We start from the raw sequence: 14,782 nt of genomic DNA, 5'->3' as shown, positions 1-14,782 counted from the left end.
TTTTGTGTTTTTGTTTTTTTAGGTCTTTTGTCAACTACGAGTGATTTAAAGTAAGAAATAATTCACATTGAAAACCCCTGTATATTTTTTCTTATTAGGACAAACAGTATAAATCCAACTTAATCTCTGTACTGTTTGGAACGTCTCCTTTCACTGTTAGCAAAACTTTTATTTGCTTTGTGAGAAGACTCATTTTTAGTGTCACCTTTAATCAGTGACATAGCCCAAATAATTAAATTTACTTCCTAATCTGGAGGTTTGGATTTGTTTTATTTCCCTCTGGTTTCTCTTTAGTTTGTAAACCCCTGAGGCCAGGAATCCGGTTTCTCACCTGTCAGTGTTTCTTATAAATAGAACTGTAAACATTCTGCATTGTATAAACTTTGGTGGTTGTCGTCTGCAGTGAACCACAGTCTTCATTAGTCTCTAGTTTAGGTCCAGCTAACTCTCTCAGGCAGTTAGGCAGGTTTTCAGCGACTGGGAGAGAGAACCTACTGTTTGATTCATGCCTGAGGAAAAGCAGCTGCAACACAAGATCAGGTTTTTTAAGTACATGATGTGTTTTTTCTCCCCACCAAATTATTTTCCTGATTTTTTGGTTTCACTTGGTATTTAAATAAAGTTTTATCCCCTGTCCACGTGGTATGCCTGCAAGGATGGTAAGGAAATATATGCATAACTCAGAATAAACTGAGTGGAAAGCCAAAGGTGACAGGCTCTGTACAGAATTTGTCATTTACAAGGAAGGAGTCAAGAATGAGCTGCAGCTGGAAGTGAGCGAGCTCACTAAAGTATGCGCACATTGTCTGTGCCATCAGCATGTTTGAGATGGGCAAGCGCAGTTTTCCTGTGTCACCATTGTCCAGAGTGTTAAAAGTGCTGAGCACTTTGATTTTAGTTTCTTGTCTGAAGTTACAACCTAGCCTGTGGCTCAGGGGAGAAAATCTAAGTGTAGATAACATCTGTAAGTCTCCTCTGAATGTTGATCTTGCTCTTTTGTATTACTTCAGCTTAGTTTGGTTGAGGCTTCCTTCCTGTGAATTAGTTTATATGCAACTTGGTCAGGATTGAATGATAAGGAGCTGAGGCTTAAATGAAGTATAACTTTCTATCAAGTGTTAGGTGTGGTGATTACCACTTAGAACTAGATTTACACTTTCCTGAGGTATAGGTCTTTGACTAAGTCTCCTCGGACCGCAAATAAGTGTGGCCTCTGATATTTAGTCCCACATTTAGCAATTCAGAATTCAAGGGCATACATGTTAATTCCCAGATTTGATGGCAGTTTTATAGATTGATTATGTAAAACACCTGGTTTGGTGTTAGTAGAAAAACTGGTTGGAGCAGGGATTACTTAGGTTGGTTTACATCATACTGTTTGTATTTAAATCTATTTAGAATGGGTGTCTATGTGTGCGCAGTCGTGTCCAACTCTTTGCAACTCCATAATGCTAGTGTGTACTCTGGTGACAGATTACCTCATTCCCAGCTGGCAAAATTAAACTAAATCTCAACTGCTTTTACTTTTTCTTTGGGGGGGGGGGGGTGCTTTTACGTTTTTATGTTTAAATAATCCAAATGCTTAGGAATTTCTGTCTAATTCTTAAAACATCTAATTAGAATGAGACGGCCCCATAGCAGGCGGTAGGGACTTAACAGACCATGTTGTCGTTACTGTTCAGTCATGTCTGACTTTTTTTGACCCCATGTACTGTAGCCCTGCCAGGCTCCTCTGTCCATGGGGTTTCCCAGGCAAGAATACTGGAGTGGGTTGCCATTTCCTTTTTCAATGGATCTTCTAGACCCAAGGATTGAACCCAGATCCTCATTTGTGAAAAGAAGTGAAGTGAAAGTTGCTCAGTCATGTCCAACTCTTTGCGACCCCATGGGCTATACAGTCCATAGAATTCTCCAGGCCAGAACATGGAGCGGGTAGCCTTTCCCTTCTCCAGAGGATCTTCCCAACCCAGGGATCGAACCCAGGTCTCCCACATTACAGGCAGAATCTTTCCCAGCTGAGCCACCAGGGAAGCCCCCTTCATTGGTAGGCGGATTCTTTACCACTGAGCCACCAGGAAGGCCCAGCAGACAGTGCACCGGATGTGAAATTAAATAGAGAAATAATTCAGTTGCACTTCGCATGTTCTTTGCTTTTTAATGAATTTCTCAGAAAAGGCAACCCTTTTGAGGTGAGTTTCTGCCCTCCCATACTGAGCATTTGTAATGCTGATATTCTGTGTGTTTTTCAGGATCGGGACAGCTGCACTGGCAGTCCAGGTTGTGGGCAGTAACTGGCCCAAGCCCCACTATACTTTGCTGATCACAGGCCTGTGCCGCTTCCAGATCGTACAGGTTGTGAAAGAGAAGCCGTATCCTGTTGCCGAGGTGGAACAGTTGGACCGGCTGGAGGAGTTCCCCAATACCTGTAAGACTAGGGAGGAGCTCGGAGAGCTATCGGAACAGTTTTACAAATACGCGGTACAAGTGAGTTGCTTTTAGTGTTTCCTTAAAATTCTCTTTTCTTCGGTTTCTTTGTTGCCGTAAGATGTGATAAATTTGTTGAGTGGTGAAGTGTTCAGGCAGTATGTGCTTAGAAGATTTAGTGATATAATATATTGATTTCAAATGGCTTTTGTCTGGGCTTGTATCTCAGTCTTTCTAGGACATGCTAGCCGATCCTTTCTAAAATTTTTCCAAAGAGTGTTTCTGGAGCTTTCCTTATAACTTTCAGTGTCTCCAAACCAGATAGTTATTAAACCTAAATAATCTTAAAAATTAAAATACTGAACAGAAGCTGTTTGTTGCTAGAAGATCTAGGCATCACACTATATGTTATGTTGGTTCAGAAGTCAGGATCACACTGTGACTGGTGTGGAAGATTAAGCCTGTGGTTTCACATGTGGTTGAAACCTCCATCCTCTAGAATTCTGGGAGGGATTCACAGGTTAGGTGTACATTAAACACTGGACTCCTTAATTGTAGGTTTGAGGTTTTTTTGGTTGATTCTCGATTGAACAGAAAGCTTCTTCCCTCACCCCAAAACATATGCTTTTATGCTTTTATTCACTTCAGATCTTACTGAAGTATATTACAAAAATGTAGTCTTGTATGTTCTATTGATGTAACCCAGTGACTAAACTGGATCTGTATGGGACAGGCAGTGTCTAAAGGCCTTGATTATAAACTCTGTTGACTGTTGAAAAGTGTGTAGGCAGGTGTTCATAGCCTGTGGTATTTGTACTTGATGTGGCATTTGAAGGGACACATTTCTAGTGTGGTGAACAACAGAAAAATAGAGAATTTTGAACTATAACCGCTGTCGGGACTGAAAGGAAAAACCCACTTAAAGAGAGAAGCTTCAGTTTGAGAACCAGAGTAAGTGAATATGCTATTTAGGAATGAAGGCGATTGAGGGGAAAGTAGAATTTATCTTCCTTTTCCTGAGTGATTGTCCCTGAGTCTCAGTTCCTCTCTTGGACATAGCTTCATAGCTTCTTTCTTTTATGCTTTACTTTTCCCCACTTTGAATCAACAAAAAGTTTTAAATATGTAAAGATTTTATAATGACATTCAAGGAATTTGTATAACATCACCACGGTTATACCACCATTGTGCAAAAGGAAAGGGGAACTTTTATCAACAGCTCCACTGAATATCACAGTTACTGAAAGCTTGCCTGGAGCTTGATCTGTCTTAACTCCAGGCTGTACCCTGGAACGTGTTTTTTAAAAAAAAAATCAGTCAGTGCTCAGATTTTAATTCATCCTGTGTTCTACTAAAAACAGTATTTCAGCTACTGACTGGTTGACATAATAAGCCATGTTAAATTTCCAGATTTTGATAATTACACTCTCTAAGAGAATACGTATCCTTATTCTTAAGAACAAGGTCATGATGTCTGCAGTTTATTCTGACATTTTAGCAATATTTGTGTGTTGTGTGTGTGTCGTGTGTGTATATAGAGTGGGGGAGAGAGAGAGACAAAATGTTAACCGCTGATGAATTTAGGGGAAGTTTATTAGGGGAAGGAGTTTCTTTATACTACTGCAACTTTTCTATAAATTTTAATTTTTTAAAATAAAATACTAAAATCACTGATTTACAAAACTTTTTATAAACATTATTATTACCCACTTTCCAGCCATTTTTGCTTTTCATTCCAATTGACATTTTAACAGTACTTCTTTTCCTTTGAGTCCTGTAAAAATGCCTGGTCTCTAATAATCAGTGATTGTTTGGAAGCAAAGACTTTCTTTGTGACCCAAACTTAAACCTGTATGACAATTTGATTTTTTAAATTCACAAACAATGCCCAATTTTATTAAAAAGACTTTTTTTTCTCCCTTTGTAGTTGGTTGAAATGTTGGATATGTCTGTCCCTGCAGTTGCTAAATTGAGACGTCTTTTAGACAGTCTTCCTAGGGAAGCTTTACCAGACATTCTGACATCAATTATCCGAACAAGCAACAAAGAGAAGCTCCAGGTCAGTGTTCCCCTCTGGAATGCCACGCTGCTTTGTCACTTCTTAATTGGATCTAGGTAGTAAGTTTTGACTTTCAGGTAAGAGATACTGGAGACCCACAGAAGTAATTAAGATACGTTTACACTTAAATTGACTTTTACAGTGATTGCTTTACATTTTTGTGTACCCAGATGGTTCTTTCATTTGCATTATCAGTACTGGTAGTTTGTTAACTTATGGAAATAGTTTAAGTGAGAATGACTTTTTAAAAGTGTGGAGCTGTGACCTTTCCCTCGTATATGATAAGCCCGCATTGTTAGAATTCTCCATGTTTCTTACAGAGACCACAGCTATGATGTGTTATCTATGATTTTTTTTTATGGTTTTCAACTTCTAATTCTTTAAAGTGAAATGAATTTAAAAGACACTTGAAAAATAATCCAAATGTGGATTGTTAGATTTGAATGTCTTTTCTCCAAACTATAAAAGTTTTCCTGTACACTTATTTTTGTAGTATTTTTAAGCGATCTATTTTATTGACTCTTCGAGAACATTAAACTACCTTCCTTATTTCATCAGTTTATTTAATGCTTAAGTCTAACAATTATACTAGCCAGTGCAACTAATGCAGATAGGTTGTGTTTAAACACAAGAATTCGGTTTAGCTGGTAGGAGCAGAGAAGGCAGGAGTTCTACCGACTGACCTAGCGTGGGCTTAGCAAGGGCATTTTACTGAGGGACCAGAGAACCTTACTCACTCAGATCATTCGTGGAGGTTGGTTAAAATGTTCTAGACTCTTGTGTATGTAAAATGTTAAGTTTTTTGAACCTATGATTTGTTTAGACCTACTACGTAGACACATCTGGGCTTTCAGAGGATAATTCCCGGGAAAGAGTTGACATAAAATGTGTTTTCTTCTTGCTCTTGGAACCATATCTTGACTTCATCTTTTAAATAGAAACTGAAGATATTATTATTCTTATCTTTTTTTTTAGGATTCTGGTGTTTATGTCAGATGACCTTGCTGATAATTTGGTTGTGTTAGCCATAGTGTAGCTGTGAATATTGAGAGGAGTTATCTTTCTTACTTAGCAGTTTAGTCATGACTCTTGGCTGCCTTGTTTCTGGAGCATGTATTTCTGAGAGAGAGGTGCTGTACGTTTCAGATTTTAGATGCTGTGAGTCTGGAGGAACGGTTCAAGATGACCATTCCGCTGCTTGTCAGACAAATTGAAGGCCTGAAATTGCTTCAGAAAACCAGAAAACACAAGCAAGATGATGATAAGCGGGTAAATCCTCCTTTTAATCCATTTCTTTAGGTTCTTTAGTTGTTTTTGTGTGATGTAAGGTTCAGTTGTTTTCTTTCTTTTTTTTTTTTTAAGAAAAAAATTGGAATAAAGAAAGGAACAAAGAAGAAACAAACTCATTGTCTCTTTCACCCAAGTTACTGATAAAATTTTGAATTCTAGTTTGTTTCCCTCTGCCCCTTCTCCGTGTTTGGATCTTTTTTTTTTTTTTTTTTTTCCTTTTAAGCATGTAGACACTTTCTCATGTTGTGTTTTGATAATCATTGAAAGGGGTAAGTTTAGTAAGCCATTTCTTCTTCTGCCAGTGTGTGATGTTTTCAATGTATTAAAAATTAACAAATAACAATGATGACTGTTTTTGAGTATGATTTTTTTTTGCCACTGCATACAGTATTTATTAAGAACATACCACAAAATTATTCCTAAAAGGACTGACTGAATGTATTGTACCATACTTTGACTTTTTAAAAATTATCTTGTACTGTTTTAAGTTTTTGACTTGACTTTTTTTAGTTTTAACTTATAAATGTTTCAGTTGTCATTTCTACAAACTGTTAGTCTTAGTTTAATATTTCTGTTTTTATAAAATTATATTTTTGCTGTTTTATGTTTTTAACTTTTATATTTGACTATATTAAATAGGTAATTTCATAAGTTAAATAAATTCTAAGGCCTTTAAGTTAAATGCTAGTATATCATTTTGCTCCAGGAACAGCTAGAGTTGATTCATGATATTAATGAGTTGAGAATTTCAAAAGAGTAGGTGGTTTTTAAAACATGGTAGAGAGTCACAGAGAAGGAAAACTTAAATAAGACCGTTTGACTTGGCAGAGGAGACTGTTGTTGGGTTTCAGGGAACAATTTCAGCACATTGGAGACAAAAGTCAAAGTACTAAGTACAAATTATTAAGTAACCAGTAAGGAAGGAGAAGTGGTGGATAATGCCTCTTGTTGGAAAAGCAGAACATCACAAGGGAAGTAAATAGTGTATAGTTAATTGGGAAAAACCATAGATAAGACATTTTGAAAGGTGGAAAGACTTTTCTGCTTGGTGCAGATGAAGGGAATAGAGACAGTGGTGGAAAGGTAAAGATGCTAAAGAGAAACTTTGTATTGTAGGGAGAAAATGGAATTTATTCAGTTGCCAAATGTTGAGTAGTCATTAAGTATATCAAGAAAATAGTGGCTGCAGTAGTAGCTCAAGAAGAGACAGTTCTTAGATGTTTTCGTTATTACTAGTAGCCGGTTTCTTGAATTTTTTCTTCTCATGCTGGTAGTGTTAGCATGCATGGAAGAATCATGTCCATCTCATCTTCATCTGCTTTTGTAAATTCTGCTCCCTCCATATGTGCATGTGCCTCCTCCTCCTCATTCTGAGCTTTAGTCCCTAAAGATTTAGCCTCTACCCATAAACATGTTTACGGTGGTTCAGTGCTTCGTCCCCAGTTTATTTGGGTATGCAGTTTTTCTCTCCTGCTTCATCTTGTAGGTCATCGCAATACGCCCCATGAGAAGGATCACACACGTCCCAGGTGCTCTAGCGGACGAGGGTGAGGATGAAGATAACGATGACATTGTCATGCTGGAGAAAAAGATACGGACATCCAGCATGCCAGAACAGGCCCACAAAGTCTGTGTCAAAGAGATAAAAAGGTAAGTTGTAGAAGCTGCTCGTTCATTAGGATTTTCATTTGCTTATTAACGTTAAAAACTGTTGCTCATGGAAGTGAATCTGCTACTTTGTGTTACAAAGCTGATCTCTCATTTCATATTCTTTTATCTTTCTCCTTTCCTGTATATTTAGTATAGCCACGGACCACTCTGTTTCCACTGTTAACTCTTACATTTCTTATGCTTATGGCTTCCCTGATTCTCAGGTTGAGCGGTGATCTGTGAAGTGCTTTCTCTTCTTTATTCCTCCATCAGAATCTGCTTCTTAGTACTTAATACTCTGGAATCAACACCATGTTCAGCATTTTCTTTTTCTTGAATGCTGAATATAAGTGATATAACTTTTCCATCTACTGTATGCTGTCAAGCACAGTCACTGTTGCCACTGCCTTTTCACTGTCTTAAGGCCATACTTAGAAATAATGTTTATTCAGTTATTGTGTTCTTTGCACATCACTGTTTTCGTCCTTAGGTTATAAACTTTAGGAGGCAGGGCCAATCAGTTTTGCCTTCCTACAAGATAAAGTACAAGGGAACCTTGCTGACAGAATAGGGTACATGAGTTGATCACATTTTCTGGATAGTCTCAGGGTTAAAACCAATTTTTCCTTTCCACACTTAAAACATTCTGACTGTATTGCATTTTTTTATGAGTGGATTGTAATCAACCTAAATGTATGCCCAGGAACTGAAGATCTGACTTCTGAGACACACAGTTAAGAACATAAGTAAATGTTGCTGAGATATTTTACAATGACTCTGACATTAGTTAACAAATGCAGAACATCTATTTTGTACAGAACACTTTATTAAGCACTGCATATATTATGGAAGTTGCATTATTTTAATTAAATATCTGATGAGCTGACTTTCTCTCTGATCCAAGACAATATGTAATTATCATATTATACATGATTAGGCACCTGAATAAATCACTGGGTAATTGACTTGAGACTCTCCCTATGAGATACAGATACTGATAAGGCCTTACGTATTTCAAGGATAGAATCAGAACGCTAGTTTGCAAGTATCTGTTTAAAACAAAATAATCTTTTTATTAACTAGATTTTTATTAGGTTGATGCAAAAGTAATAGTAGTTTTGGAACACACCTTTATTAATCAAAATAGGAACCATTACAATCAACACATTTTTGCCAGTGAGAAATAAGTTTTCTTATTCCTATAGCATAAAACTCTGTGCCTTGGGATTCAGTGAACTCTTGGAAAGCATTTGCAGCCTCTTGCTGGCTGTGGAAGCATTTTCCCTGCAAAAAGTTGCTGAGATGCTTGAAGAAGTGGTAGGTGGTTGGTGAGAGGTAGGTGAATACGGCAGATGAGGCAAAACTTTGTAGCTCAATTGGTTCAAATTTTGAAGCGTTGGTTGTGCAACGTGTGCAACGTTGGGCATCATTGTGGAGAAGAATTGGGCCCATTCTGTTGATCAATGTCAGCTGCAGGCATTGCAGTTTTCAGTGGATCTCATTGATTTACTGAGCATACTTCTCAGATGCAATGGTTTTGCCAGGATTCAGAAAGCTGTAGTGGATCAGATGGGCAGCAGACCACCAGACAGTGACTGTGACCATTTTTGGGTGCAAGCTTGGCTTTGGGAAGTGCTTTGGAGCTTCTCGGTCCAGCCACTGAGCTGGTCATCGCTGGCTGTCATCTAAAATCCATTTTTCGTCACACATCACAATCTTACTGAGAAATGGTGTGTAGTTGTTGTGTATTTCAAAACTATGAGTTTTTTGATTTGCAGTCAGTTCATAAGGCATCTGCTTATCAAGCTTTTTTACCTTTCCAATTTGATTCAGATGCTGAATGACCATGGAATGGCTGACTTCTCATGTAGTTTTAAGAGGATCAGCTTCAATGATTGCTCTTAATTGGTCATTATCACCTTCCCATAGCTAGCCATTACACTCCTTATCTTCACTACTCTTATCTCCTTTGCAAAATTTCTTGAACCACCGCTGCGCTGTACTTCCATTAAGCAGTTTCTGAGCCATATGCGTTATTGATGTTGTGACTGTCTCTGCTGCCTTACAACCCATTTTGAACCTGAATAAGAATATCATAGAATTTGTTTTTTGTCTAACATCATTTCCCCAGTCTAAAGTAAATAGCAAGTAATAAGTCATTAGCAAAAAACATAGAAATGCACATTAAAATGATGTATAGCATACCCCCATTTATTAAGAATGTATTCCAATATCAAATGGCAGAGTTCAACAATGCAAAAACCACAGTTATGTTGAAAAGTGAAAGTGAAATTTGCTCAGTCATGTCCAACTCTTTGTGACCCCATGGACTGTAGCCTGCCAGGGTCCTGTGTCCATGGAATTCTCCAGGCAGGAACACTGGAGTGAGTAGCCATTCCCTTCTCCAGGGGCTCTTCCCAGCCCAGGGATTGAACCCAGATCTCCTTCATTGCAGGCAGATTCTCTACCGTCTAAGCCACCAGGGAAGCCCCAGTTACTTTAGCTAAGTTACGGAAGCTAACAGTTACATTAGCACCAGCCTAATGAAAATGTTTTCAGATTTGTTTAGCCAAAAATGCGTGATATATCTGACCAAGAAAGGGAGATATGCTTGGTTTTCCTGTTTTACAGAATTTTTCTGTGTTCCTGAACAGGTTGGCTATGTATTCTTTCCCCACAGGCTCAAAAAAATGCCTCAGTCAATGCCAGAGTATGCTCTGACGAGAAGTTATTTAGAACTCATGGTGGAGCTTCCCTGGAACAAAAGTACAACCGGTGAGTGCACAGATAACAGCTTTTTTTGCAGTCTGATTGTCTCCCAGGAAGCGCGAGCAAATTCTGGTGAAATATCGCCCATTGATTACCTTTCTGTTACAGTAGTTCATGATGTGAACTGTTTAGAGACTGAACTTGTGTCATAGGTTTTAGGAAATACAGGAAAACTTGCTGCGTAAAAGTGCCTTTTGCCTCATTCTGGAGAAAGTAGGATTTTCTGTAATTGGTGAATATGTGTTTTTTAGTACCAGTAGTCAGTTAGACAGTAAGCTTTATATTTAGGTACTCTTTGCCAGGAGCATAGGAAAGCAAAACAGTTTTGAGGTAGTTGGCAGTAAGTGCCAAATAAGTACTAGAGACAGCAAATCTTTTATGTTTTCTAAAAGAAATAATTATGTATAATGACAGGATAACAGTAAAACAGTTTTGCCATTGAAAGTTTGTTTTTTTCCCACTAAAACTATTTAAAGAGTTTAATTTCTTTTTACCTCTCCTATCTTTGAGTAAAGTTTTTTTATCTACCAGGAGGATTTTATACCAGTTTTTGTTTTTTTTTGTTTTTTAAATGTATTTGTTATGTACTTTCTCTTGGGGTAAGAAATATACTCAGTTGTCTTTCAGAATTTTCAGAATCATTTTATTTGCATTTGTTTCTGTTATTGGACTCTCTTGTTAAATTTACATACAAAGTTTATTAAGTTCAGCAGTGGGTTGATTCTTTGAACTATTTTTGGCATAAGAATTGGTGAGTCTTGAGAATTGATCAGATATATTTTCCTGGCTAATAAAACTTACATTTAAAGCAGTGCTGGAAATTTTGAGACGTGTTAGCCCCAAAACATATGTTTATGCCCCATATAAGGTACGCCATACATACTAGATTTCAGAATGCTGAATTTTTAATATTAAAAAATGTTTTTCTTAAAAAATAATTTTCTGTTAATCTACAGAGGAGCATATTCTCCAGTACTTAGAATTCAGAAGAAGCATTTTTGTCTCAAAGAGGGCCCAGAATGAAGCATATTTGTGTTATATTAACTATGCTAGGGCAGTATTAAGGTTAAAACAACCCTATTTTAATTAATTTTTTTGATGGACTCACTTGGCTTATTTATTAATGTATATGGCTAAAATTTTATACAAATGGAATGATTCAGTATGTGCTCCCTTTTTTTTTATTCTTTCACTTAGAATAATTACTTTAGAGCTCATCCATGTTACTGCATCTATCAGTAATTGGTTTATCCATTTAGCAGTTGTTGGACATTTGGGTTGTTTCCAGGTTTTGAGTAACTGTATATAAAGCTACGTTGATAAATTTATTTCTTAATTTACTTTATGTTTACATTCATGACAGTCTGTTGCCTTCCAGTTGATGATGTTTTATGAAACAAACTGAAGCTGAATTTCTTGGTTTAATTCTTAATTCAAAATTTTCTGGAAACGCCATAGTAAGACGACCGCAGGGGAGCATGCGTTCCCATTGAATTAGCCCCTGGCTGTCCCCTGATCAGTTTGAGTTCTGATGGCCATCTGGATCTAGCTGGGCTATTAGGAAATACCATTTTGGTTCAGATGGTCTTCTGTTAACTCCTAGCACTTCAGCGCCTGCTTTGAAGCAAAGTGGCCCTATTCTGAGAGATTTGGAGAAGGCCCTGTGCACGGTTAGTACAGACCTGGGAAAGAAAGTGACGTTGCAGTTTTAGTGCTTTCATTTCATCTGCATAAAATGAAATGCCTTACATTTTGGTGTGTTTTTGACAGGTATTTGTGTCATTAATGGAGTCACGATAATTTCCAAGCCCTGTTATTTTCTCTGTTGACATTAGGGCTAGTGCATGATGTGAAGCACATCTAGATAACTTGGTAACACCAAGGGTCTTGTTTTGAAATGCTGGTGTTCTCTTGGTAATGTTTTTCTGTGCTCTAGGATTTATCTTAACTAATGACTTACGAGACATGCAGGGTGCATATAGTATGATGACCTGAAGATATAAAATTGCAGGTTTTACTGTTTGCTTTTAGCAACCTAGTAAGTTGCCCTCAGCTTCCTCCCCTCCTGCACTGGTCCTATTTGTAAAGTGAAATTAATGACTAACTAGGAATTTTTGTCAGGTTCATACAATGTCACTTGTAGAGAATTGAAGGCAAAATGTTTACTTAAATGCAGAGTGCTAGCTCCCATTCTTTACTGACATAACCAAGAAAATATAAAAACAAAGCAAAGCTATTTTTTTTCCCCACAACTCAGAGTTTCTGTTGGACATGTGTCAGCGTTAGAGATGCACGGCACTCATGTACCCATCACAGAAACACTTCTCGTTGTTCACCATCTCATTGGAGAACTGAAGAGGGATACTTTGTGGTGTAAAAGTAGTCATGTTGAACTTCTAAACTAGTACTTCAGGGCTAAATACTTGTTACAAGTAAAATCATAAAACTGTGAAAAATGTCTTTCATAATTCTCAAAAAGAGAAGCTTACCTAAGTAGAGACAGTTACCTAAGCAAAGAGGAGTGGGTTGGAAGAAATAAGTTTGTTGATTTTCCATCTTGAATGGAGGGAGCCAGTAGATACCATTTCAATCTTCTAATTGTAAATAGAGAAATAAATGTTGAAGTAAGTTTTACATTTTTTTATGTTTCACTGTGAGTCTTATTCGTAATAGGAAGCATGCATTCTGAATAATTAAAAAGAATAATCAGAAAAGATGCATCCTGTAGAGAAAAAATAACACAACAACAAGTAGCATGGAAATTTTCTTTCCTTAAAAGTTTGAAAGACTTGACTTTTAAAATTATCTTGGCATATTAGAAGAAATTCCTTCAGTGTTTTCATTTATTTTCTAAAGTACATAGTTTCTGTTCTTGGTTTTGTTTTTGTTGTTCAGTCGCTCAGTCATGTCTGGTTCTTTGTGACCCCGTGGACCGCAGCACGCCTGGCTTCCCTGTCCTTCGCCGTCTTCCGGAGTTTGCTCAAACTCAGGTCCATTGAGTTGGTGATGCCATCCAACCATCTCATCCTCTGTCGTCCCTTTTCCTCCTGCCCTCAGTTTTTCCCAGCATCAGAATATTTTCCAGTGAGTCAACTCTTCGCATGAGGTGGCCAAAGTATTGGAGTTTCAGCTTCAGCATCAGTCCTTCCAATGAATATTCAGGGTTGATTTCCTTTAGGACTGACTGGTTTTATCTCCTTGCTGTTCTAGGGAGGCTAAAGAGTCTTCTCCAGCACCACAGTTAAAAAGTATCAATTCTTCAGTTCTTGGCCTTTTTTTTTTTTGTAAATTTATATATTTTTAAATTGAAGGATAGTTGCTTTACAGAATTGTGTTGGTTTCTGCTAAATATCAACATAAATCAGCCACAGGTATACATATGTTCCCTCCCTCTTGAACGCTCAAGCCTTCTTTATGGTCCAACTCTCACATCTGTAAATGGCTACTGGAAAAACCATAGCTTTGACTATATAGACCTTTATTTGCAAAGTGATGTCTCTGCTTTCTAATATGCTGTCTAGGTTCATCATAGCTTTTCTTCCAAGGAGTAAGTGTCTTTTACTTTTGTGGCTATAGTCACCGTCTGCAGTGATTTTGGAGCCGAAGAAAATAAAGTCTGTCATGGTGTCTACTTTTTTCCCATCTATTTGCCATGAAGTGGTGGGACCAGATGCCATGATCTTAGTTTTTTCAATGATGAATTTTAAGCCAGCTTTTTCACCCTCCTCTTTCACCTTCACCAAGAGGCTCTTTAGTTCCTTGTTGCTTTCTGCCATTACGGTAGTGTTATCTGCATATCTGAGGTTATTGATATTTCTCCTGGTAATCTTGATTCCAGCTTGTGCTTCATCCAGCCCAGCTAGTTACTAAGTATTTACTAAATGTTCATCAGAAGTGAATGTTGCATTATAACAAATGCCTTTTTAGATACAAAATGACATTTTCTTGGAAAGTGCCCTTAGACATGATATAAATATATTGATAACTAAGTATTGAACCATCTTTGCATAACTGAAATCCCACTGGGACTCTGTAGATTACTCTTTGAACAGCATTTGAATTATTAGACCTATGCAAAGTGGAATTGGTCTGAAGTGGGTTTTTTCTTTACTGTGGTAGGTTTTGGTGTCAGGGTTAGAATCATGAAATAGGAGACTTTCATTTATTCATATATTCATTGGTTGGCTTCTGAAGCCAGGAAAGGGGAAGAAATTTTTTTCTTCCCTTTCCAAATCGCTCAGCCAAGACTCTGACTAAATTTAGTAGTACTGTAATTAATTTACATACATTATTGCTTAGCTGGATTTTTGTAGACTAGCTTGAGAACTAGGCCATTTTTTTTTCTTGTAGGAAAAATGCATAGCATGTTCCGAATAACTTGAGTTAAAGAGTGGACTTCTGTGTGTTTCTCTCTCCCATTCTTTTCACTGTCAGTTTTGTGGTTGTGGATTATCCTCTGGCTGCCACCCAGCTGATAAATTCATTTTGGCTTGACCTGTTGTTTAATCTGTGATTATTTTAGGTCCTAAAGCAGCGGTAAACCTGATGAAAGCTTGGCTCTAGAAGCAGGGCTTAATTCGTGCATTTCTG

General features: G+C 37.5%; 1 protein-coding gene across 1 annotated transcript in view; it reads left to right on the top strand.

The window, feature by feature from the left end:
- Nucleotides 1-14,782, top strand: part of LONP2 (lon peptidase 2, peroxisomal) — a 92,374-nt gene that overhangs the window by 6,697 nt on the left and 70,895 nt on the right. Inside the window, exons 2-6 of the mRNA XM_043437814.1 lie at nt 2,250-2,484; nt 4,352-4,483; nt 5,630-5,752; nt 7,260-7,423; nt 10,104-10,198. Coding sequence (XP_043293749.1) covers nt 2,250-2,484; nt 4,352-4,483; nt 5,630-5,752; nt 7,260-7,423; nt 10,104-10,198 — 749 coding nt within the window. The remainder of the gene's footprint in view (nt 1-2,249; nt 2,485-4,351; nt 4,484-5,629; nt 5,753-7,259; nt 7,424-10,103; nt 10,199-14,782) is intronic.

This window comes from Cervus canadensis, chromosome 18 (genome assembly GCF_019320065.1).
Source record: "Cervus canadensis isolate Bull #8, Minnesota chromosome 18, ASM1932006v1, whole genome shotgun sequence".
Taxonomy (NCBI): Eukaryota; Metazoa; Chordata; class Mammalia; order Artiodactyla; family Cervidae; genus Cervus; species Cervus canadensis.
The sequence above is the reverse complement of the archived record's forward strand: the minus strand, read 5'-3'. Positions and strand labels throughout refer to the sequence as shown.